General features: G+C 42.7%; 1 protein-coding gene across 1 annotated transcript in view; it reads left to right on the top strand.

The window, feature by feature from the left end:
• robo2 (roundabout, axon guidance receptor, homolog 2) overlaps positions 1–24,149 on the top strand; it is a gene marked incomplete at both ends in the record, with an annotated part of 149,853 nt that extends 125,704 nt beyond the window's left edge. The window contains 11 exons of the mRNA XM_079224466.1: positions 1,412–1,454; positions 5,402–5,529; positions 6,433–6,705; positions 7,710–7,835; positions 11,691–11,850; positions 14,115–14,378; positions 15,307–15,530; positions 19,487–19,669; positions 20,136–20,294; positions 20,494–20,760; positions 23,911–24,149. Of these exons, the coding sequence (XP_079080592.1) occupies positions 1,412–1,454; positions 5,402–5,529; positions 6,433–6,705; positions 7,710–7,835; positions 11,691–11,850; positions 14,115–14,378; positions 15,307–15,530; positions 19,487–19,669; positions 20,136–20,294; positions 20,494–20,760; positions 23,911–24,149 (2,066 nt within the window). The remainder of the gene's footprint in view (positions 1–1,411; positions 1,455–5,401; positions 5,530–6,432; positions 6,706–7,709; positions 7,836–11,690; positions 11,851–14,114; positions 14,379–15,306; positions 15,531–19,486; positions 19,670–20,135; positions 20,295–20,493; positions 20,761–23,910) is intronic.
• Between the last annotated feature and the right edge of the window lie 1,245 nt (positions 24,150–25,394).

Here is a 25,394-nt window from a genome sequence, read left to right as displayed (position 1 = left end):
GCCTCCCCTCGCCTCCACCCTCCTCCGCCTGTCAGTGCTCTCTCAAACGACAGAGAATGCTCTACTGCAAGTTTGTTGGTGGTGGAACAAAGATAAATGGCTTTAGCTATGACGGAATAAGGGACTCTGTCTCGAGCTGTCAAAGCTATATTTTATTCAGGCAGACCTGCAGTGTTGGTTCTATCTGGTAAAACCTTTGTTAGCAGGAATTTTAATTCCACTTGCCAACGGTCAATTGCTTAAACCTAAATGCAATAAATACACTATCAACTGTGTCGATATTCATACCAGACGAGTTTTAGATTGTGTTTCTCTTCACAAAAAGCCTAAACATGTCTGAGGAAATTGGATTACGTAAACTCAGCTAATGTTGATGGTACATTAAAATGTCATGTTAGCAGCCACTGTAATCTATTATGCTAGTTTCCTCTACCCTGTCATCTGTTACTACGTCACCCACAGAAAAGCCCCCTCTCTCGCCCATGCCAGGGCTTGTTGTGGAATCAACCTGAATGAAACAGAAAAGAGAGGAGGAGTGTTCAGCCTCCTCTCTTTAATCTCCATCTGTGGAACAAATGAGCTAAATTACTAACAGCTCTCCTTCCCTCTGTTGAGTAAACCAGCTCTCTTTTTTTCCATCCTCTCTCCCCCACATCAGTATGAGGTGATTTCCCAAATGTTTGCTGCTTTTTCGTGCTTCCTGTGATCCCTTGAAGTTTTTACATGCTTACATGTTGCTTTGTCATCATGGTCGTTGAACAGAGATGAAATGGATCCTTCACAGCCGGTTCTCACTTTGAGCCATGGAGTTTTACTAGCCGTTGACAAAGAGAGGCCCTTGTTATCTATAGATCACTGTAATGGAACAGGCCACATGCATGGCTTCTGGGGAGCCCTGCCAGCTGAAGGATCAGTAACTCAGTCTCCACGCCTGTAGATAGAAAACTCAATGTGATTAATGAGACCTCTGCCTTTTCTAATCATTTTTTGGCTGAGATTTAATCACAAATCTGATAATAACTCAGCAGCAAAATAAGAAAGATGAAATGAGTTTTGCCTCTCATCAGGCATCTTGTCCTTGAGGAGCACATGACGTCTCCATTTATGCAAAGCAAAGCAATATGCAATTCCCTTTTTTTAATTTTCATGAAAGGCATTGGACGCAGAGGGATCTCTTAGGGAATTCATCAACTATCTAGCTGTGTAAAAAATTGAATAAAAAAAGAATGGATGAATACATTGCTGTTGAAGCACAAGGGCAAACTGGACAACACCGAACCGACAATGTATCTTATCTTGATGGTGGAAATACATCCTGGTTGATTGCTGTGTGTTATACTAGAAACACTTAATATTTGGCTTTGTCTTTTTTCCTCCCTCTTCTTCCTCTTTCTTTCTTCTCTAATTTTAGTGACATTCCAGAGAGTGGACGGTGGTCTGATGAGCAATGGAAGGTGAGTGTCCAACCAGAAACCAAACAGCGGCAATCAGTATCCATGTGCAATATCACAAACAAATACAACATAAATCTTCCATCATTGTCGTTTTATTCGATCTGTCTGAAGCTTTACATGTCTTAACACAAAATCTCCTCCACTGTCATGCCTTAAGTCTACAGCAAGCTTTTGATTTTAACACTGATAAATGACTGATGGATTGATAGATAGCCAATACCTGTTTGTGTGCCTGCCATGCAAGCCGACGCAAATATACATTTCTACCACATCTCTGTTCATGCATCGATAGATGAACTCATAAATCTCCTCAACAGAATTAACAGAAACAATTTAAGCAGAGAGTGCTTTTATTTTGTCATTTATCTTCCGCTGCTGGCTACTGGCAACCCAGAAGCCCTCTGGAGTGATAAATTTGCCTGTCACCTTGCGTGGGCGGCTGGGATCTGAGCACATGTAATAATGTAAAAATAATTACCCAAGGGAGAGGTGTGCGGAGGTACCCTGCTTGCACCCCCATACCGCCTGCTCCATTTCAGCGTGTGTTAGTGAAAGAGAGAAGGGCTACAGAGAATAGGGCACATCTCAATGACCCCGGTTACTGAGCCTTTGTGGGTATTCAAGAGACTCCCTTGAGAATCCTGGGCTTCTGTCTATCTACTGCTTATCACACCTGACTAGGTAAAGCCTCCAGATCTCAAACACTCACGGGGAGATTGCCAACTAAATCTGACCCTGTGTGTCTCTGGGCTTTTGGGAATGTGTCTTGTCTGCAGTCTGGTTGCAGATTTTTGATATTTATGCCTTTTCAGTTACGGTGTGTGTATGACTTGGGGCCACAATGGACAATTTTGCTGATATTGTTCTGTGAGCTGCCAGCATGCTCTCAATGAATTAGCCACGCCACTTGCCGTGCTTTTTCTCATCTACTTTCTGCTGTAGTGTTTTTCCTTCAATTTTCCACATAAGTGGTTCTGATTCTCACTTCAGCGAATGGGACTTGAAATATCTGTATTTGTGCTGCTCTATATTTGTAATATCTTTAGTCAGCAGCGACTGCAATAGTTTTCACAAGACTGGAATAGGATGCAGTCTGGAACTCTAACACACGCCCCTGATCCGTTAGTCACTCTGGTGCCATCAAATCCCAGATGTTGCAACTTGCCCATCTGCCCTGAGAGTGAGAATGTGTAGCAGAGTATCAGAGGAGAATGTGTTCATTTGTTACATGAGATGTTTATTGCATTAATTAGACAATAGCAAATGAAGCCGCGTCTGTTTCCAGTTTCTCATTGGCTCCTGCCAAATTGCCCTGACTGAACAATTACGCTTAATCGATCACAAAATAAATGATTCATGGAAGATGAATAGGCTGCAGATTGGTAGACCTGGTTGATTTGACTTTGGCTGCTCAATTGAAATTGATAAAAGCCAATAAGGGCCCATTTCTTATCCCCCTGCCAATAGGGATATGTTAATTAGAAGGTAGTAATAACTTCCTATCCCGGCACTGATCAATATTTTTGCAAAGCAGATTCACTCCTTTTCGGCAGAGAGAATGGGGTGAGCTTCGCAGTGAACAGGTTTCAGTAACACTGTTGCTATGGAGATTCCTTTACATCCCAGGATCTGAATGCTTAATGACGGCATGTTCCCTGAGAGTTAATCTAGAAAGTAATCTGTGTTTCCCATTGCTTTAAGTGTTAGCTAATGTCTAGAGTTTTAATCCAAATTCCATTCACTAGTCTGCGGGACCATAAACACCTGATTTATGAAGTCGCTTTGGAATTAATATCTCTCACTCGGCTTATTTATGGGAAGCTCAGTGTCAGGCATCCAAGGCAGTATTTATGGTTTCCTAGCCATTACAAGTAACTGTAATATCTAACAGGAAACGCTCCAAATCAAATTTGATCTACCAAGGTTGCCATCCATCCTAGGTTGGGCAGGGATTAAAAGGTAAATGTCGACTTTTCATTAGATGTATGTCCCGGTTTCCCCCTTTCTCTCTCACACACAGACGTATATGTATCCCCAGAAGAAATCAGTCTTATTCTAATCATCCTGCTATGTGATAAATACAAGGACGATGTAGCCATTTCCACTGTCAGCTCCTTGTCTTTTGGTCTTTCTCTAGTGGGCTGGGTGAGGATTCGCTGTAGCACACAGGGCAAATGAGACAAGTAACAAGACAAAGGCATGGTATTTTACTTAAGATGGTGTGTATTTGTGGTGCAGTCTTATTGGAGTCAACAAAAGAGAACAATGTTCTCTTCTTTTTTCAGCCGTTTTTTTTGTCTGACAGATGCTAAGCGATCAAGAGGCGGTGCAGGGAAATAGGAGGTGGAGGTGTATATGGGGGAAATAAATGTAAGTAGGGTTAGGGAAAGACGGTATGGTGAGAGAGAATGATGGCAGTGGGGGAACATGGCAGCCAGAAACAGAGGTAGAAGGACGGGGAGAGATGTATTACCCTATAAAAGTGCATGTGTCTGATGCACTGCCATCAATTTGAATGACTTGTCTCCCCCGAGGGCCTGTTTTGGCATTCAGGAACCACAGCGAGGACTCTTAGCTTGCCAGGCTGCAGTTCATTTGGACCCCCCTTTGTGGAACAGCTCCTCTCATTAGAACTTGTGGCTGAGGGAGAGACTGACTGCCGCACGCCCATTACCTGCCCTTGTCCTCAGGGCTTGACTCGCTCTCAGTCCCTCAGAGCCAACACGTCATCCCGCTGGAGCTGAGACAAAAAGCCCCACCAGGCAGCCAGGCTGCTAACTACCGCGCTCTGCAGCTTCTCTGGGCGCACATGTGCCTCTGTAGTCTGCTACACACAGCACTGACAGCGGGGTGTGCTGTGTTTCTGAGAAGGCCGTGCCGTCCGCTTCATCACATGCAGTGCTTGTCTGACCATCGCAGGGTGTGAATGATCAGGGTATAATACAAAAATTTAAAAACCGTAAAATACTTTTGATATTTTTGTTTCGGGTCTTTTGTCTGCTTAACACTAGTAATTATTCCTGATTAATTTCTTGTTACATTTGAATTTATTCCAATACAATTGCAATGGAGTAAAGCAGGTAATGATGTGTCAATGAAGTAATACCTAGACATTTGACTCAATCTCTAATTCTCATTTAACTCCATCTGTGTTATCCATGGTAACGAGCCTCAGACATGATTGTACAGTAAAGTGATCCTAATGGCCTCCCAGCAGTCACCCATGACAGGTAAAAGGCTTAATGGCTGCTTTTTATGGTTCTCGGCCCCCTCAGGAGGGACACAACACCTGTTAAATGGAGCTGGCCTCTCCCGTGCGCAGGCATCCCACAAGTGGGTTCGGGGGCATCATGGTGGGGCTAGGGCCGAGGTTTGAAGTCTCATCAAATAAGATTTAGACTGTCTGGGCATCACCACAAGGGGTTGATGGGAAAACACTGTAGAATGTGCAAGATATTAATGAATAAGGAAATGTATACATGTGGGTGTCAGTGTGCACTGGTGCACATGTGTGCAAAGTACTTTTGCATTCATAACTCAGGGATTATGACAAAGACACAGCAGGAGAAACAGAGAGATAAAGGGCTGTGTTTGCCTGAAGGAATCCCAACTTTGTGAGAGACGAAATGTATCAGTACAGTATTTCCCCCTATCTCAAAAGTGTTTCATTAGCTTTAGTGGCTTATGGCAAGCTTATCTCACACAAACACACATTAATGGGCACAGACTAACATTTAAACATATGTTTGATTATTTTTGTCTTCACATAGACTCGCTACTGATTGCTGTAATGTGTTTTATTGTTTATTTCAGAAACCATTTACATAAACCAAAATAAACCATGTCTAATAAGTAATTGGGGATGTTTTTTGCACAAAAAGCTCTGTTATTAATGCAGTTTCACAGCCTGTGGGTAATGTAGTGTTTCATCCTGTGTTTCCATGTAGCCGGCCAGGCCTGCTGAATGCCAGTGACCCAGGTTACCCCTGGTTAGCGGACTCTTGGCCAGCCACCAGCCTGCCTGTTAACAGCGGCTCCGGGGGGCCCAATGACCTGAGTAACTTTGGTCGAGGAGGTGAGTGCCTTTGTGGTGTCCCAGATGTTGTGGAAGAGACCATGAGAGATGAAAGATGATGGCCTCCTCTCTGTTCTACCGGAGCTCCTGTTGTTCTTCATGTACATACATGCATTCAAGATATACATATATGCATATTGCATGTGTGTTTTGCGTATATATTTATACATCACATCAGAGGACAGCCAGAGCATTAACAGTGGGGCCTCCGCTGTCACCAGGCTGAGTAATGGCAAATAGTCCAGCCTGGTGTCATAGCCCATATCTCAGAGCAAGAGAATGTGAGGGGAGAGACGGGCAGAGGAGCAGGGGGGGTGGGTGGGTGTTTGAAAGGATGGTCTCGAGCAGCCAGTCGTGAAGGACATGCGCAGCTTGACTGGCGCAGATGCGGACACTTCCGCCATGGCTCTACATCATCTCCCCTTCACTGGGCATGCAAACCATGCGCCATGGAGAGTGTCTGCTTGCTCTTCCCCTAGCTCTCTCTCTCTCTCTCCCTTCCTCAGTCATCACACATAAACACACATGCAGAGCAGCAGCATTGTCCCTCCGATGAACAGAGAAAGGAGGGGAGTGAGATATCCACACATATGGATGGGGAAAATAGGACACCAGACTGGGATGATTTTTCTTTTTTTATGAGAATAACCTGTTCAGTCATGTTTCTGAAGATATAAGCTGACCTGAAAGCACATGGACCCAGACTGCATTCCCAGCACACTCCAAGACCACATTGCACTTGAATCCAATGTCACTCAAGTCCTGATGTACAGGGATAGTCCTTTTCTCTTTATCAGCCACAAAAACAAACGTGTTGACCTAAATACTCCAGGGGTACAGCTGGGCTTAACATTTGTTTTGAGGACAGCGATCCTATTAACTCCCTCCCTTCTTCTTTTCCAGATCTCCCCACTGGGCAAGGGGATAAAACTGGCACCATGCTCTCTGATGGTGCCATCTACAGCAGTATAGACTTTACCACCAAAGCCAACTACAACAGCCCTGGCCAAACTTCCCAGGCCACTCCCTATGCCACCAGCCAGATTCTCCACTCCAGCAGCATCCACGAGCTGGCTGTGGACTTGCCTGAGGCCCAGTGGAAGGCCTCACTCCAGGCCAAGCAGGAAATGGCAAATCTGGGCTACTCCTTGCCTGACAAGAACTCCTGCAACAACAGTAAGCTTCTCTCTGAGATGGTTTGCTCATAGAGGTGTGTGGGGATGCTGTTGCCCTCCTGTGTGAGGTTCAGCAAGTGGAAATAGAATATATACAATCGCGTTCCCTGGAGATTGTTCGTATTATTCTTATCCTGTAACAGGGAATTAAGCCAGATCACAAGCCACACATTTGCAGTTGGAACAAGACGGCCATTTGGAGTAGACTTTTCCACCAAAAGTCTCTGAAGCCTTCTTAAAGCCACTGTGGCTTGAGGGAGGTTGTCTTAAAAAGAGTAATTTCCCCCCGGCAGACATCATCTTGGTCACTCTCCAAGGTTGAATAAACATCTCATGAAGAAGTAGTCTAGTTAAGTCATCCATCCATTTTCTTGCTGGGTTTTCATGATAGTACCACTCCTCCTTCAGTTTCAGAGTAATTGCCAATCCATTTTAGCTTGACTAATGTTTAAGAAAATAATCCAAATTAATTACCGTGGATTTGATGCAGGATTTTTTAAAGCCGAGTGGAGTTTCACGCTACAGGTGTAATGAGCAGTCCTCTGCTCTATTCTAATACATATTTATGATCTCTTTCTCCAACAGTCTAAAACAGATTAATTTTAGTTTTTGCATAGTCCTTTAAATGCGATGAATCTTTTAAAACTACATTTCTAATGTTCCTTGTCATTATTTTAAGAAGTATGATTATATCATATTTTTGTATGATTATATATATCTCTCTGAAGGGCCGCAAATATGGAATTAAAATCTTCACTATTCCCTCGTTAATCTAAATGATGTAAAGATCAGCGCTATGTTTTTCAAATCAACAACAAATCCAATGTGTCTGTTGCATACCAATCAGAAGGTGAATGAAAGGTTGAATATGTGCACCTTGTTGAATGTGTGACTCCCAAATGTGTCCTGCTTGCTCAATGCTCTAACTGCATGTATGCATGTGCTTGTGCTAACTGCCAATCACCTGATGCCACTGTGATTTTTGCCCTTTAACCCCCACTGTAGCCCTCCTTTTCATTCCTGACTACCGATTGGCCGAAGGATTGTCTAATAGAATACCACACAACCAATCACAAGATTTCAGCACCACCAGCTCTCACAACAGCTCAGAGCGAAGCGGCAGTCTCTCAGGTTGGTTTACGCAGCAGAGAATTTCTTGAAGCAAACTGGGACGCTGTCGGGGGCTCTGCCGCTTGACTTAATGATTGACTGATGTCTTAATTGCTTTATTGATCGGTTATTTGCATGTACTAACCTGACATCCAAGAAAAAAAAATTACACAGTCCCTCTTCATCACCAGAGATGCTTTGCTCACTCAGCTCCCACTGCTTACATGTGCATTCTCAAATGCTGGATGGATACATTATTTTAAAGTGTTTTTTCTGGTTATCTGAGGGTTCTGAGTGTGATAGCTACTTTGGTTCATAACCATGTTGTGCTATTGAATAGGAGTCAACAGCTTATTAAAGCGTAAAGAAACTATCTGTATCGGTGCAAGTGCTAATGCTGGGTCTTTGTAAAGGCTTTGTCTCTCACTGTGTGAGTAAGCAGACAGGACTAGGGGCAGAGGGAGTCTTTCAGACAGAGTGGACTGTGTACACACACACACACACACACACCATTAGAGATGCTTGGCTGGGTAAAGTGGCAAAGATACCTCCCTTTTTCCCTCTTCCCTAATGGTGGCTGACTACACTAAAACCCATGTTCACAGAATTACAATGTCATTTATAGGACACCAAGGCAGCCCTCTGCCTGCCTCCCCTACACTCTCCTCCTTTATCTAGTTACAAACCAGTGTCTTAACTGGTCTGAAATGCAATGCTCTAGCACACAGTGGGCTGGAGAGAGGGATTTAAAGTGACCAGGCCTTACAGGAAGATTCTTGTCATCGGTTACTGAGGGCTTTGACTGGGCTTGGCACATGTTCTATTATAGTTTCATGAGAGGAAGAGAAACATAATCAAGATCCCTGCAATGTAAAATATGTCAGAAGAGTTATACTTGAAAGAATGACTCGACATTATGGAAAATACATTGATTCACTTTCTTGCCGAGAATTAGATAAGGAGATCAATTCCGCTCTCGCCTCTGTGCGCTAGCCAGTAACCTCTTAGCTTAGCATAACGACTGGGAGTAGGGGGCAAGAGCTAGCTCTAAACTGGGAAAGAAAGTGATTAAGCATTTTCCCCAAAATGTTGGATTTTATCATGAGTTAAGTGAAAATAATTAATATAAGTGCTTACAGTGTGGGAATATCGTAAGGGAGACGGATGGATGTCATTTTATATATAAGAACAAATGTATCGTTATAAGAATTCACCTCGCTCAATACCCTTCCACCAATACCCTTATCATATAATATCAAAATATACAATAAGAGGAATGTTTTCGGTATAACTATTGGTTTGTTAGTATCTATTTTAGGGAGTTTGGTGAACAACTTTGCACATTTAATTGAAAAATTAATATATAAATAAGACTGAAGAGATAATAAGTGGGCATCTGTATTTATGATGCTATGAAATGGAATTAATTAACATAAGATGTGATATTCATTAGACCCGTTGCTATATTGAACAGGAGATAAGCACTAAAATTTGAAAGGGTGGAAAAGTTGAAGTTACAGTGCCTTGCTCTCCCTCTGAGGAGATGGAAGGAATAATGAATGTCAGGTCTGAAGGAGGAGAGTAGGATGAAAAGGAACAGAAATAGAGCAGCTTTCATGGCAGCATGGATCTCCACTGGGGACATGAAGCTGCTCATTAAAACCTTTCTTAGTGTAGGGGAGAGAGGTAGCTGGTGTTTTCTGTGTTTTCTCTGAACCCTGACGACTCCACACTTCCCTCACACTCTCTGAAGCCACACAGTCCCTGAGTATGTGAAGTCCAATGCTGTGTGTGTCCTGTTGTGCTCCTGCACTCTCCATATATGTTGCATCTCACCTCATTATATAATATGTTGTTAAATATGTGATGATACATGACTTTTAGTTATTGTGATGCCCTTCTTTAAATGAGTCTCCCACTCATAAGTTATATCTGGCTGCACAGTCTTTCTTGTGCCTTTGCTCTGTGGCTTTCCCCCTTAGCTCTGACGCACCCAATGAAAACAGAGCAAGCTCTAGGCTATGCAGCCCTGCAGTTATAGGCTGGGAGCGCCCAAACCGTGGGTATAAATACCCAACGCTGAATCTATATTTAGTATGAGTTCCCCTTTGAAGACAAGCCCAGTTTTGCCAGAGGAGATGGGTTCACTGTGTAATTCCTGTATAGCTCCTAGCCACAGCCTCTCTCTCTGTATTTTTCATATTTGGGGTGAGCTGTTGTAATGCCAGTGCCAGACCATATTTCCCTGGAAGAGGCTCATTTACAATATTGATGGCTGGTCGTGTGAGGAGCGACTTAGGATGATAGAACAATCATGTCAGCTCACCATTTATTGGTAAAAGTCATGCGTCGCCCAGAGGTACGATTAGGAAATGCAATTACTTTCAGACTATACTTGCACAGTGGCGATGCCTGCCTTGGGCTTACAGTTGTTTCTTTTATTACTTCCATTCTTTATTAATCTTATTCTGACACCCCTGCCATCTCTTCGTGCCCTAGCATTGTTACCATGATTCTCTTTGAAGTGCGTTGGTTCTTCTTCCTAGTAAAATACTAATTTTCCGGACACACATTATGCAGAGTTTATTTCTCTGCCATCTGGCTTCCATAAAAATCAATAGAAATGTGCATTCCTTTTGATAACAGAAATCTACTTTTTCCTGTGTGCAAATCAAGTCAGTTTATTAGATTACATTGGAGTGCATTATGTTACATTGCACAAGTTGCAGTATTGGCATTTTTTTTTGTGGCACTTGGAAAAGTGATTACAGGCCTTTAGCAGTTGACAGATACAAATGGGTTCAACAGTTTCCAAAGATGGCTCTGACTAATCTGTGTGGCTGATGACGTCAATTTGAGGTATTTCCTGGATTTAGATGTTAAGTTTTCACTAGTCGGGAGGCACTGTCACAAATGGATTTATAGATGCTAATACTGTACAGTCTTTTTTTCTTTAATATTGTTTCGACAGCTCCGAAATGCAGTTGTATTCCTTCATGTGTTTTTTTCATTAGGTTTAGAACAAAATGGAGTTGGATTTTAAATGTGCATGGTGATCTAACCCTAGTAAGGGTTCATTTTCCATCCGCATGTCTTAGATGTCAGGAATATGTGCATACTGCATATACCGAACTTAAAAACGGATTTGGAATTGAAGTCAAATGTGTTTTAAAGAAAAATTGGTTTCTTCCACTGTGACCAAATTGTAAAAACTCAGTATTGACCTGGCTGGCAGATTTATAAAGATGGATGGGACAGAGGAGAATTTGGTGTTGGAGGGATATGAGTGGAAATGGATGGGGTTAGCGGCTCTCCGGTGTAATAAAAGAAATGAAAGTAGTAATAGACTCTCAGTGAATTCCATTAGGGACACACTGACACTACACAAGCCATTCATTATGATGATGCTGTGAAGTGAGATATTTCATTGTGGAACCCAAAGCCTGGTGTGAAAGGGGACACTGAGGGATGGGCGAAGCACAAAGGTCTGCCTCAACCTCGTTTACTGCCGTTCTTTCCTGTTTCTATGGAGATTTGAGGCTTTTCAGTCAATTAATCAATGGATGCACGCTTTTCATCCTGCAACCTTGAGCTTTTCTATGTAAGCGCTGACGGGCAGGAGCCCATTGAAATCTTGTGTTTGAAATTGTGGACGATTTTCTAAGGCTATGTTGAAACTGAGTACTAATTGATCTGTAATCTAAGTAGCATGTTTGGAATAAATTGAGTTTCATCTGGATACATATTTGTCACACGGCAAGAGCGGCTACTGTAATTTGCAATGCTATCCCACTCGTTTATTAGTTTTTAATTGATTTTCTTTTACAATCACATTTTCAATGAGTGTGTCTCTGAATGCAATCTTCCCTTGTGTAGGTGGAAAGGGAGGAAAGAAGAAGAAGACCAAGGCTAGCTCCAAACCCACTAAAGCCAATGGATCCAACTGGGCCAACGTTCCCCTCCCCCCTCCCCCTATTCACCCTCTTCCTGGCACTGAGATGGACCATTATCCCAATGAGCATCATGACGGAGGAGGGTATGTCCACTTGGGCTTTAAACAGATATTAATATATTATTTGGATGTGAACAGTGTTCAGTGCAGGATGACAGATGTTGCACAGTTTTACTTCATGATCAGATATTAAAGCCTGGCACATTGCACGACTTGAGAGGTGAAGTTAAGGACCATCAACCAATAGTATATGCAATATGGCCAAGAGAGCTTTTCAGATTTATGTCAATACATTTAGCATTTATTTTGATTTTAAGACATTTCAAGACAATTTAATTTTCATCTCACATACACAACATGCAGTTTTAAAGGAAAAACATGAAATACCACCCAAAGCAATTAAAATGTGTATATTTCTATTATTGATACTTTCGGTTCTACTTAACTCTGTTTCCACAAAGTAGTTAACAGTTACACAGCTTGTGTATATATGAATATATGATATAAGTACATTTTGGTAAATTAAATATGATGCAATTTTGGATATTTTGTAGCTAGCTTAATCTATACATTAGTAGTAGTGGTAAAAATGGCCGTATAAAACAATTGAACTCAATTATCACGGCAGTGTAGATAATTTCTAACATTTTCAGGTATAAGCCCTGCCAACATCCCAAAGAAACACAGATAGTCACTTTGCGCTACACCCCCACCTCTGTTGTATATGCACTTGAGCCTGCTGATCGTGGTCTTTGTATGTTTCGCCTCTGACTACCTCAGTGGCAGAGAATCTAGTGTCTCGCTTGCTGGAACAAAAAAGACAATGTTTGCCAACGCAAGCAGCTTCACATATTGCTGTGTGCAATAACAGGGTTCAGCTCTGTTTTCTCTGCAGCTAATTACTGTACTACTGTACATCTGGAGAAAAGAGAAGGATCAATGTCTCGGTCGGCAGCCAGAAACACACACGCACTCACTTACATAGGCTTTCACACAAAAATTAATATACAGATGGCTGCACATCAAACTATTTGCTGATCCTGTCTTCAATCTAAGGCAAGACTTCATCACTGGGAAATAAATGGAAGATGATAAAAAAAAAATTGAGCAGTCTCCTGCTGCTTCTAGTGTGTAGACACACAGATGGTTTCAGATTAATCTATTTGCTGAATTCCATAGTGGGGGAAAAATGATAATTGCATTGTTTCATAAGTGAAACGTGAGAGACAGATGGACAGAGTGTGGGATTTATACCAGCACAGTCTGAAGTAGATGTACAAATCTGCTGAGTTCTTCTAGACTTCTTTAGTTTATCAATACACTAATTACATTATTATTATTTATGTTTTAAATCAGCTGACATATTTTAACATTTTATTTAGTTTAATGAATCCAACAGAAGCTCAGACATACTCTACTGTATACAAAGTAACAGAGGCTTATTTAGGTGATGCTGTGTGTGTCTCTCTTTGTTCCAGAAGGTGCTCTGTCCTCTTACTCCCATTCCCAGAGTGGGAGATTCATCTGCTTTAATAGGCTATCTGGCAAATTAAGAGTCCTGTGCACTGTAAATCTGTGCCTGATCTTAATGCCTGCAGATTAAAACAGTTATGTCCTATGGAGTGTGCACTGACAAATTTCTTTAATGAACATTTTCTTTATGGCTAGTATTATTTCAGCATGTATAAGCAGAGCTATGAGGAAGTGAAGCCTGACTGCCTCCATAATTCCACTCTGGACTGTCGTATAACACATCATTTTCCAAAGTTGCACAAGGTCACAAAGCGTTATGTTTAGTGGAGAAGAATTTCTCTTAAAATATTTTTATATTTGTGATGTCTGCTATTCCCTCTTTTTTCAGTAACCTTAACACATTTGGAGACAGTGACAATATCACAAACCTTAATGTAATTCTGTTTCTGTCCATTCTGTGCATTTTCTAATTTATTAAGCGCAGCACAGCATATGTGTGTGATACATTATCATGCTTTTGTGGTGGTGACTTATATTCTTCAACAAGATGTTCAGAGTAGAGCTGAAATAATTGGTTGATTAACAGAAAATATATCTACAAATATTTGATATCATTTTAGTCATTTTTTAAGCAAAACTATACTAATCATTCTCTGATTTCACTTTCTTAATTGTGAGGATTTACTACTTTTCTTTGTCATATGTCAATGTTTTCTGTGATTTTGTAGATAAAAACAATGGAGAAAATATTTAAAAAATGATTCAATAATGATAATAAAAATGTTAGTTGCAGCTGAAATCATACAAAACATTGGATGCACAATTTTAAAATGTAAAAACCTTTGTTCAATCAACATCTCTTCTTCTTACATCAGGTATGAGAGTGATGGTTGGGGCCCGCCCATGCCCGTACAGACCTATCTTCACCAGGGCATGGAGGATGAGCTGGAGGAGGAGGAGGAGAGGGTTCCCACCCCGCCCATCCGAGGGGTCGCCTCCTCCCCAGCTGCTGTGTCCTTTGGACAGCAGTCCACAGCCACCCTTACCCCTTCTCCTCGGGACGAGATGCAGCCCATGCTGCAGGCCCATTTGGATGAGCTGACCAGAGCTTACCAAATGGACATGGCAAAACAGACATGGTAAATGTTGCAGTGTAGCCACAACCTTATCAATTATATATCTATATAAAAAGACAAATTGTTATAGATGCTAATATATGTGTTGTTCTCATTTCTCATCGTGTCATGTTTTACTGTACATTCTGTTCTGCATGTATTGCTGCCAGGATTTATTTAGGTCCTGCAGTATTCTTCATGTCAACAGTATGTGCAGTGGAGATAAACACATTAATCATTTCATTTTAATAGGCCCATGCTACCACTTTGGCGACTACTGTATTTTACTCACTCAAAGAGACACAATTTTTTCCCCACGGTTGTTTACTCCCCCCTGCCCCCGCCCATGCAGCACATTCCATTGTTGTTGTGCTCATGTAAGTCAGATGAAGGATATGCCTCATTCTGTCGGCAACGCAGAGAGACTGGCATTCATTCATAATCGTGGGGTGGGGGTGACAGGGAAGCCTTGTCAGGAAGGAGATGTCATGTTACCCAGTAATGACTATGTTGGTTAGAGAGCATCTCTGACAACACCAGAGGGCCAGTAATTACAACCAATTCCCACTGCAAACGGCGTCAAAGACATTGCACTCCTCAAACAAATGCGCCTGTCAGCAGACCGGGTTGCCACTGAGGTGACAGCCATGTGTCGACGGGCCTGGAGAGCATGCCTTTGTACCATCCAAGGCAGCAATTAGCGGGTCATTGTGTTAGCATGCAAGCTGCACTGTAGAATTAGTGGAATCGTCCAAATTTATTCGTTCGCTTCACATATGAAAGAGGTCTCTAAAATTAGCTCTGCCATTCTATATCCTTATTTCTCTGCCTTCCTGTGGAAACTAATGCATATTCCCTTTATTCTTGTTACATTCATCATTCCTCCACATTCCTTAATAGGTGCTGTTTGTGGATTCCAGTAGAGTAATCTGCTGTCTCTTGCTCTTCCCAGGCACATGCAGGTAGGCTCTCTTCCTCCCCAGGCCCCAGCTCCTCCAGTGGGCTACGTGTCGAGCACAATGGTTTCTGACCTGGAGACCGACCTGCCGGATGATGAGGAGGAGGAGGAAGAGGAGGAAGAGGAGGAGGAAGATGAAGGCTATGGAGCCAGGCATCCCCGCGGCATTGAGCACACACCAGGGTCAAGCATGGACAACCTGGACAGCTCTTTAACAGGTGAGGTTGATTCTGAATTGGGGCTTTTGGGGCACTTCTTTGTTGATGTACATATTTGTTGACCATATTGTAATGTATTTGAACACAGTATTTTTGTATTAAAATGTTTTGCTATATTTAATATTGCCCAGTTAAATAGTTTAATATAGTTATAGTGATTAGTTTATAGTTAAAACCAAAATAACTACGATCTAATTACTTTGAATGGAAAACATTGAATTCCCATTGTTGCTCCATCTGGTCTCACAGTCAATGGATTGTTGTCCCCGACATCTTCTTCATCAGTCCGCTATGCGATCATCTTTATGTGAACATGCTTACTGAGTGTCCCTCAATCAAGTTTTTTAAGCACCTTTGGCAGACTATAATTATCATTTCCCAAAAAAAGAGATAAGAAAGTCCATGAATTTTAAACAGGATAGTGAGAGGGAAATCAAGAGGAGGGAGAGGCGAGCGGGGGAGAGCGACTGTGATTCACCACGCACACAGCACCGGAGCCAGCGCCACCCATATCTTCCTGAGGAGATTTGAAATAAATTTCACGTGCGGCCTATTCCATTGCAGACTAGAGACACCATTTCTTTTTTTTACAACTCCCTGAAAACTTTTACAGCCGTCTGTCAGGGGTACATGTGAAGGGCGTGACATTGCAGCAGCAGAGCTGCTAGTGGACTGCTGCTGTCTTACTGACCAGGCAATGCTATCCATCTGTAAACTGGAGGGGAAAAGTGGGGGGGATATTCCTGAAATATCGGTGGCCTTTGGCTATCATACGCTACAAGGACAAGTTGTGATACAAAAAGCTGGTGTCATGGAACTTTGTGTGTATCAGGCCTCCAAATGAAAACAGTGAATACTAAAAATGTGATCCGTATTGGGGTATTCATTGGTAGAAAGAAATGGGGAGAAAGCAATAACTATTCTGTATCTTAAAGAAGAGCTGATCCAGTTGAGAGAGAAAGCATGAGAATAAGAGGGTTGACAGCACTGCTGGTTGGTCTGCCCTGTCAGTGGCGGCCCTAAAGAGTAGTTTTCCATGGGATGATGGAACAGTGGTTTTGGTTACGCTGACACATGCTACTTGCTGATGTATTTAGAGGAATATAAAGCAGCAACTGGGCCCTAATCTACTGCATCTCTCCTCCACTGTATTCCTCTGAAGACAGCACTATTTCTTCTTATCTCTCTGCAAGTCTGCCTCGCACCCGATCGTTTTACAACACAGACACGGTTCCAGCTCCGGGGTTAGCAGGCGGATAGGGGAAGCTGCTGAGATTTATTGTGGCCACCATTTTGAGGCTATACAAATAGGGGAGGGGAGGAGGGAGATTCCTGTCGAGCCCTGCTTGATAGATTTCTCATTGTTTTAATAACATGTAAATAGGTCTGTTTTCATAATGTTAATAGCAAAGGCCAGTAAATCACACATTTTCACAGATGCACCAGAGAGAAAGCCAGTCTTCTCCTCTGGGGCCATTTGTCTCCAGCAGATTGTCTGCACGGGCTTTCCAATGTGTTACTCTGTTCTCTGCAACAATACAACTTGTTTTTGTTTTGAACAGGTAAATGTAAATCCTGATGTTGTGGTGGATATTGCAGATATATATGTATTGCTTGAGCCTCAGAGATGAAGTGAACACATAGGTATTACCTGGCTTTGTGTGTAGGTGTTATAGGTTGTGTAAAGCCTAGATGTGGTGGTCGCGGTTAGTCTGTTACGCCTACTGTTCTGGACGATTACCCTCCCATAAAGCCTTGCCAGGTTTGTGAGGAGCAGGGTCACATCTCCTTACAGCAGGTAGAGATGCCTGCTCGTCGGGGGGAATGGTTTTCCTGCTTAACGACATGCAGATTAGGGTTGCCGTCAGTATAAATCAGGTTTATTGGCAGGAGGGACCTGGACTGGGTTTTACTGCCCCCCTCCCCCAAACCTTCTCCCATTTACTGGCCTTTCTCTAGCAGTACTTGGAGCATGAGAGGTGGCAGCCAGTGGTTTTTAAGAGTACTCGGCTTGGCCCATTGCTCTGGTTCAAGACCTGATAAAATGACGGATCCGCAGTCCAAACCTTTGTCTGGAGCTACAGGGAAAAACTCTGGAGCAAAAAGAAAACTTGATTGGATTTTTTTTTATCAAATTATGTGACAATGATCATAGTTTGATTGGATCGCTATTTCTGAGAATAGGACTTCCCCAGAGGTGCGGCAGTAGAAAGTGTCAGTTAGTGCAACTGAAAAGTCATTCTGTGATGTGATTTGCTGAGGCAGTGTTCCTTCGCTGAGCCGGAGGAGTTGGAAGCTTCAGTGAATTGGCTGGCTCTGCCTGTACTTCAATATCTGCTCTATTCTTTGTGGGAGGATTGAACCCAGTGGAATTGCTGTCTTTTTTTCTAAGAAAAAAAAGACTCTTAGAAAAGAATTTCAAAGAAAATAGATAGTCAAGATGGAGGGCTCGAAGTAGTTACTGCCTTGGATTTCAGTTAGCGCTGTAAAAATGGGTTGTGTAAGGCGTTCTCTGCCTTATGCAAGCTTCCATTTTATAGAAGTTACCATTAATCTGTGAACATTTATTTAACTGCAATGCAATAGGAGTGAAGACTGTTGCAACTTCAGCTGTTGAAGGTGCAATTTCCTAAAGTTATATGCAGTGACTGAGTAACCACCTGTGTGAGACATATAGTTTAGTATGTATATATGTATTCATATAGTGTATATATACATATGCATATTATATATATATATATATATACAGTATATATATATATATGTGCCAGATTAATGCCATATTTTAGCGTATCACACTGACCTTTTAATAAATTCTGCTGCTAACTTTTTGTCCCTATCGCTCTCTCTACAACCTTTACCCACACACTTCTCCAGTTCTGTTGCATCAGTCTGCTCCATCACATCCCTCTTGTGTTCTGTGTGAGGGAGAGATAAAGTGTGGGAGCAGAGCATTTGGGTTTGTGCCACATGAGCAAAGTCTGCCAAGCCAGTCCCACTGAAAGCTGTCACATTAGCCTACTGTTCTGTGTTTTTGCTTGCCAAAGTGGCATATTTTTTATTGGCAGGCTGATATTTTTATATTTAAGGTGCTGGCATTTCTTTTTACATCAAAGCATGAAGAATTACTTACAGTAGCATAGATGTATAAGCTAAACGTCTTCCTCAATCCTGTCAAATACTCAATTGTGTTTGTTAAGTAGGGTATTGATTTTATCTTCCATCTTTTTATCATCTTCAAAGCAACACTCATGAGTAGAGGTGTCTAAAAACACAGTAGCTGTAAGTGAAATACCTCGATTTTGTCTAAAACCTTGCTTTTCGAGAAAATGTACACGGTGGTGGCCGTGGCTCTGCATTTTAAAATAGGAATAAAGTAAACTGGATGTGCAAACCACCAGCTGTTTGATTCAATGCACTGGTTTGCAGGATGCTTCATCTGTGTCACCTTAGGCAGTACTGCACAGGTGCGCTCATTGTTCTTCATCAAAAGAAGAGCAAAATTAGTTGATGCCTGTCCTGCTGTTCCACTGTGTGCATTCTGGTGTGTGTTTGTGTGTACATTTGTGTTCTGCATGTGTTTGTAGATGAAAGAGGACAGGTTAGAACAGAATGAGCAGAAATACCCTGCAGCAAATACGGAATCATTTAAGCATAGGAGTTTAATATTACCTCCATTTAATAAGATCACTGGAATGGGTTCATCCATCTTAATGAGGAATCACAGCACAGGTGTTCAAAACACCAAATCATATGTCCATAAAGGTTATGGCCACTGAGCTGACAAGTATTAACGTGATACAGTAGAGTTTTAGTGTTTGAAATTGAAAGAAAATGCATTCTCTCACACACACACACACACACACACACACACACACACACACACACACACACACACACACACACACATACATACATACACTCATTTATTTGCTGAAACCTGTGATGTTCCGTAGGGTCCATGGTGAATGGGTGGGGCTCAGCCTCGGAAGATGACCGTAATTTCTCAAGCCATAGGTCCAGTTTGGGCAGTTCGTCGGATGGCTCCATCTATACCCACTGCAGCTTTGCCCAGGCCCTGGTGGCCGCTGCAGACAAGGCAGGCTACCACCTGGAGGGCACTAGCCTCAGCAAGAGAGGTTGGTGTGTGGAGACCAGCTACACACTGCCCGACTGGAGCTTCTACCAGTGGCAGATGATTTGCTCTCTTCTGCTCGGATTTTTCATTCTGTCATCCATTAATGTTGGATTTCCTCTCTCCTGCTTGGGGCTGCTGTGCCCAGGTTGTGCATGGCACCTGCAGATACCTCCCTATCTTCAACTTTAACGCAGTTCCTCTGTGACTCATTTGGCTTTTCACTCTGGCTTTCTTGGGTTAAATGAGCAATAACAGGGTGATATGCTATACTTGCAACCTTTTGCAAACTTCACCAGAGTTCTTTCTCCTCTAATTAAAATCTTTACCTTTTGTTTTCTAACAGGTTTTTGAATCTTGAATCCTAACCTCTACCTTCCTTGATGACAGCCTCAGCTCCACTGTCTAGGTGTTGGCTCCTTCTTGTCTTTATTAACCAGCTGGCTTGTGGTCCTGTATCCCTCCTGCAGGTAAAGGCTTGTCCCACAGGCCCCGGCCCAGCAGTCCATTCTCAACAGATGGCAGCACAGTCGGCACACACAGCTTGGGCCACCAGAGGGCCACCAGGCCCACACGCAAACCCCGAAGCCAGGGCACAGCACCCCACCGGAGAGATGCTGGTGCAGACGGTGAGGCAGAGACTGAAAACACATTTTAAATAGTTCATGCAGAAGGTGCTCTAAAACATCTGTTATTGTTTTAAAAACTAGAGGGAGTTATAATAATATGATATTGGATGGAAATGTCAGTTTTTTACGAGTAAACTACATCTAATAAGTCCTTTATGGCTTCATTTGATTAATTCCGTGGGTTTCCCCATTGGCACAGACCTACCTCCACCCCCTGAGCCTCCCCCCTCTCAGGGCCAGGGCCGTATCCAGGGGGCCCGCAGTGTAACTAGCATGGCACCCCCTACAGATATGAAGGCTTCCTCTCTGGAGCGCCCGCCTTTGTCAGGGCCCCCGTCTGGTCCGGATGACATAAAGAGCTCCATTGACAGACAGACACGCACTTCTCTGGAACATCATCGCCAGGTTCAGGACAGACTGGGCTCCATGGACCGAACTGACGATGGGCGCAGTGGGCACAAAACAGGTACAGTTGAAACAAGACTGAAGTCTTCAGCCAATGGCACTGTCAAGTCATTACACACCTCATGCTCATTAACAGCCAACGTTAGGGTGATATTTAAAATGCTTGCAATTGCGGTCTTGTCATCATCATGTTATGTGTTATTTGGCATGTTATTGTGTTATTTATACTATGCACTATTTTACCATTAAGCGGACGTCCTTTGAGGCTGACAGTAGTTTGGTCATTGCGTTTTGAAGTACTGGTATGTTTTCATGAACCAAAGTATTGAACAGCTGAAAATCTTGACATGCTTATACAAGGTGGAGGATGAAAAGTCAGGGGCACACCAAACATATTCATATCCATTGCAATGTCATCTGTAGCAAACGTTGAATGGACAGACCATTGCTAGAGCCATGCTGCTAGCATAGTCACAAGTTAGATGAGGCTGATCACATATATTTTATGATAGTGCTCTCTAGCCTTTACATAAGCTCTTACCATATGTACAGTGCCTTGCAAAAGTATTCATACCCCTTGAACGTTTCCACATTTTGTCACATTACACGCCACAAACATAAATATATTTTATTGGAATTTTATGTGAAAGACCAACACAAAGTGTCACACAATTGTGAAGTATAAAGAAAATTATACATGATTTTAAATTTGTGTGCAGTGTGCAAAATGATTCAGCCCCCTTTTCTCTGAGTGCAACCAATTGCCTTCAGAAGTTGCCTGATGACTGCTGAATGATTGCATGTTGACCGAATGACTAAATAGAGTCCACCTGTGTGTAATCTAATCTCAGTACAAATACAGCTGTTCTGTGACGGCCTCAGAGGTTCACAGGACCATGAAGTCCAAGGAACACACCAGACAAGTCAGAGATAAAGTTGTGGAGAAGTTTAAAGCAGGGTTAGGCTATAAGAAGATTTCCCAAGCTTTGAACATGTCACGGAGCACTGTTCAATCCATTATCCGGAAATGGAAAGAGTACGGCACAACTGCAAACCTACCAAGACACGGCCGTCCACCTAAACTTACAGGCCGAACAAGGAGAGCACTGACAAGAGATGCAGCCAAGAGGCCCATGGTGACTCTGGACGAACTGCAGAGATCCACAGCTCAGGTGGGGGAATCTGTCCACAGGACAACTATTGGGCGTGCACTCCACAAATCTGGCCTTTTATGGAAGAGTGGCAAGAAGAAAGCTATTGTTAAAAGAAAACCATAAGAAAAACCATAAGTTTGCAGTTTGCCTGAAACCATGTGGGGGACACAGCAAACATGTGGAAGAAGGTGCCCTGGTCAGATGAGACCAAAATTTAATTTTTAAGCCTAAATACAAAACGTTATATGTGGCGGAAACCTAACACTGCACATCACCCTGAACACACCATCCCCACTGTCTAACATGGTGGTGGTAGCATGATGCTTTGAGGGTGCTTCTCTTCAGCAGGGACAGGGAAGTTGGTCAGAGTTGATGGGACGATGGATGGAGCCAAATACAGGGCAATCTTGGAAGAACACCTGTTTGAGTCTGCAAAAGACTTAAGACTGGGGCGGAGGTTCACCTTCCAGCAGGACAACGACCCTAAACATAAAGCCAGGGCTACAATGGAATGGTTTGAAACAAAACATATTCATGTGTTAGAATGGTCCAGTCAAAGTCCAGACCTAAATCCCAACGAGAATCTGTGGCAAGATCTGAAAACCACCGTTTACAAACGCTCTCCATCTAATCTGACTGACCTTGAGCTGTTTTGCAAAGAAGAATGGGCAAAAATCTCAGTCTCTAGATGTGCAAAGCTGGTAGAGACATACCCCAAAAGACTTGCAGCTGTAATTGCAGCAAAAGGTGGTTCCACAAAGTATTGACTCAGGGGGGCTGAATGATTTTGCACACTGCACCTTTCAGTTTTTTATTTGTGAAAAAAAAAAAAAAATCTTTGTACTTCACAATTGTGTGACACTTTGTGTTGGTCTTTCATATAAAATTCCAATAAAATATATTTATGTTTGTGGCGTGTAATGTGACAATATGTGGAAACGTTCAAGGGGTATGAATACTTTTGCAAGCCACTGTATTTTTAAAAATGAGGGCCTAACACAATTAGATATAATGTATACCAGTTCTGCACCACATTCCATTCATTGCTAATAAAACATCTCAGCTTCACGTTCTAAACAAGTGGACGTTTTCCTGTTCCCAACTGAAGCTCGTATCATTGCACTGTAGCAAGAAAACAACAAGGTTCTGCTGCTGTGGCTTGACACTGAGGGATTTTTCTCTGAGTTATTGTGTTGAAGTTAGCTTGCACGCTGCGATGAGACTGGGCTCCCATGAACAGATTGCGCTGTCTGCCACTTGCTCTGGTTTCCAGAATGCCCCCCTCAGCCTCCCCAATGCCCCTGTAACTGTTGCCAATATCATCCTGCTCCGCTCCAAGTAAGGCAGGAGGCCCCAGCAACTGAAATGCTCTCTAATCGCCTCGGCTTTCTGTTTCTCACACAAACAGCAGCCACTCTACACCCCATCTGTGTGTGTCTGTAGTCATGTGTGTGAGTGCGTGCGTGCATGCATGCTATTCACGACCATTAGAGCTTTCCATGCTGTGTGCCCTGCCCTCTTTGTGCCAGGCCTCTCCCAGACAGTAAATCTGAGACTGTGAGACAAAGACAGGTGCCACAATCAGCATCTTTACAAAAAACCATAGGTGAATTCCCATATGTGTCATAGTGCTGACTGATTCACAGTAGAATCCACTGAGGTCGGGGCAGACTCCATTACAGTCATTAGCGGAGCAGTGGGGAGCAGTTTGATGAGATTTCACGCAAAGACGGAGACTGCTGAGGGTCAATGTTATACTGCCCTGCAGCAGGGGGTGGCACAGCAGCCAGCGGTCCTTCTCTTATTGTGTTTACCTTGTTGTAAGGCTGGTAGCTGCAAGGCCATGTGTGAGGCTGAGAGTCTTCTCTGTGGCACGCCCTGGCATCGCCTGTTGGCACCACCACTCTGCAGATGTCAGGAGGGTAGGGGGGGGGGGGGGGGGGGGGGTCAAAGTGCTCTTTGTCTCAATGCATCAGATGTTAGATGTGTTTCACTGCAACAATAAAAGTCATAAATTGTGTCTACTTTTCAAACATATAGTATCCCTATGTTTTCAGAGGACGGGTGTCTGCCATATAACAAGCCATCCTTTCCCTCCCCTGGTGGCCACAGCTCCTCTGGAACAGCCTCCTCCAAGGGCTCGACAGGGCCACGCAAGGCCGAGGGTCCACGACAGCCACAGCAGTGGACCGCCACAGAGCACGCTGAATTCCTGGGGACCAATGGACAGGGACAGTACTCGGGAGAGTTATGTGAGTACCTACGCATTTTACGCCAGTGTCTGACAATATCGTGAAAAGAAGTCACAACTCCACTGTGACAACAAGACTCTGTGAGGTCGCTACAACTGGCTGTGGTTCGCTGAGTAGTGAAGGCAGACAACCGGCCATTCAACTGGAACTAGTTTCTGCTACTTTAAGTGAGGTTTAGAGGTGTTGATAGCCATATTTGTTCAGACAGACTTGGGCTCGCTGTTTTCCAGTCATTTAATCTTGAGCTAATATTTGTTTAGCTTTATAAAGTATTGTCTAGCTGTAGTTCTATCCAGTAAATGTGCCCCCTGCACTGTTGTTCAGTATATAATCCGTTCATTTTAACTGGAGGTAAATTCCTTGCATGCGTCAGTAAACTTCCCCCGATAGAGTTGATTCTGATTCTGATTAATGCTAAGCTAAGCAATTACCAAAAATATGTTGTTCCATTTTCTAAATAAACCTTTTATTTTCCTTCTCTACCACAGAGTGATCTGCCTGGGATGTGAACTGGAAACCCTGGTCTTTCCTCAAAAGAATGAGGCCCTCTTTGTCGGGGCAATGAACTTTGTCCTTATCTGTGTGTTCTCAGAGGGAAGGATTGCAGTAGAGAGCACTACAGAGAAACGCAGTGTCACAGAACTGTAAATGTGATGTATAGACACAGACATACTGTACATCTCACTATGTTTTTCGTCCTCGAGAAAATATTTTCCACCTCCTACCTTACTGTAATTTTCTTTTTGTTAGAAAAAGGCAAGTAAACAAAAAAAAAAAAGAAAACATCTATACGAGAACAGATTTTCTGATAAATGCCCTTGGGAATAAAAAGGGACTTTTGTTTCCTGTAAATATATCCTTTAACTTGCTGTTGCATTGCTATGCAAGCCTAATTCAGTTTGAGCTTTTTATTTCCATATACAGGAGCAGTTGGTTTTATCTGGTTATTTGTATTATATGTGAATTGAGTGGCTATTGTGCCATAAAATAATTGTTTTATAATCCATTGTTTGTTAATACTTACCATTAATTATTATCATTATTATTAATTATTGTTTTTGCACTGCAATTTTTGGTGATAAGCACAAAAACATAGCTCCTGCTGACATGAAGAACCGGAATAATATGTGAAGAGGAGTTTCTGTACTGTAAAGTAAAGAGAAGAAAATTATATACTAATGTACAGAGAGATATTAAAGAGTAGGCTTTGCTCACAGACAGCAACAAAAAAGGCACCCATTTCCATGGTAGAGACTAATTGGGTGGCAAGCAGACAAGGTTCCCGAGGG

This window comes from Taurulus bubalis (assembly GCF_910589615.1).
Source record: "Taurulus bubalis genome assembly, chromosome: 10".
NCBI lineage: Eukaryota > Metazoa > Chordata > Actinopteri > Perciformes > Cottidae > Taurulus > Taurulus bubalis.
Note: the sequence above shows the minus strand (reverse complement) of the source record. Positions and strands in the feature narration are given on the sequence as shown.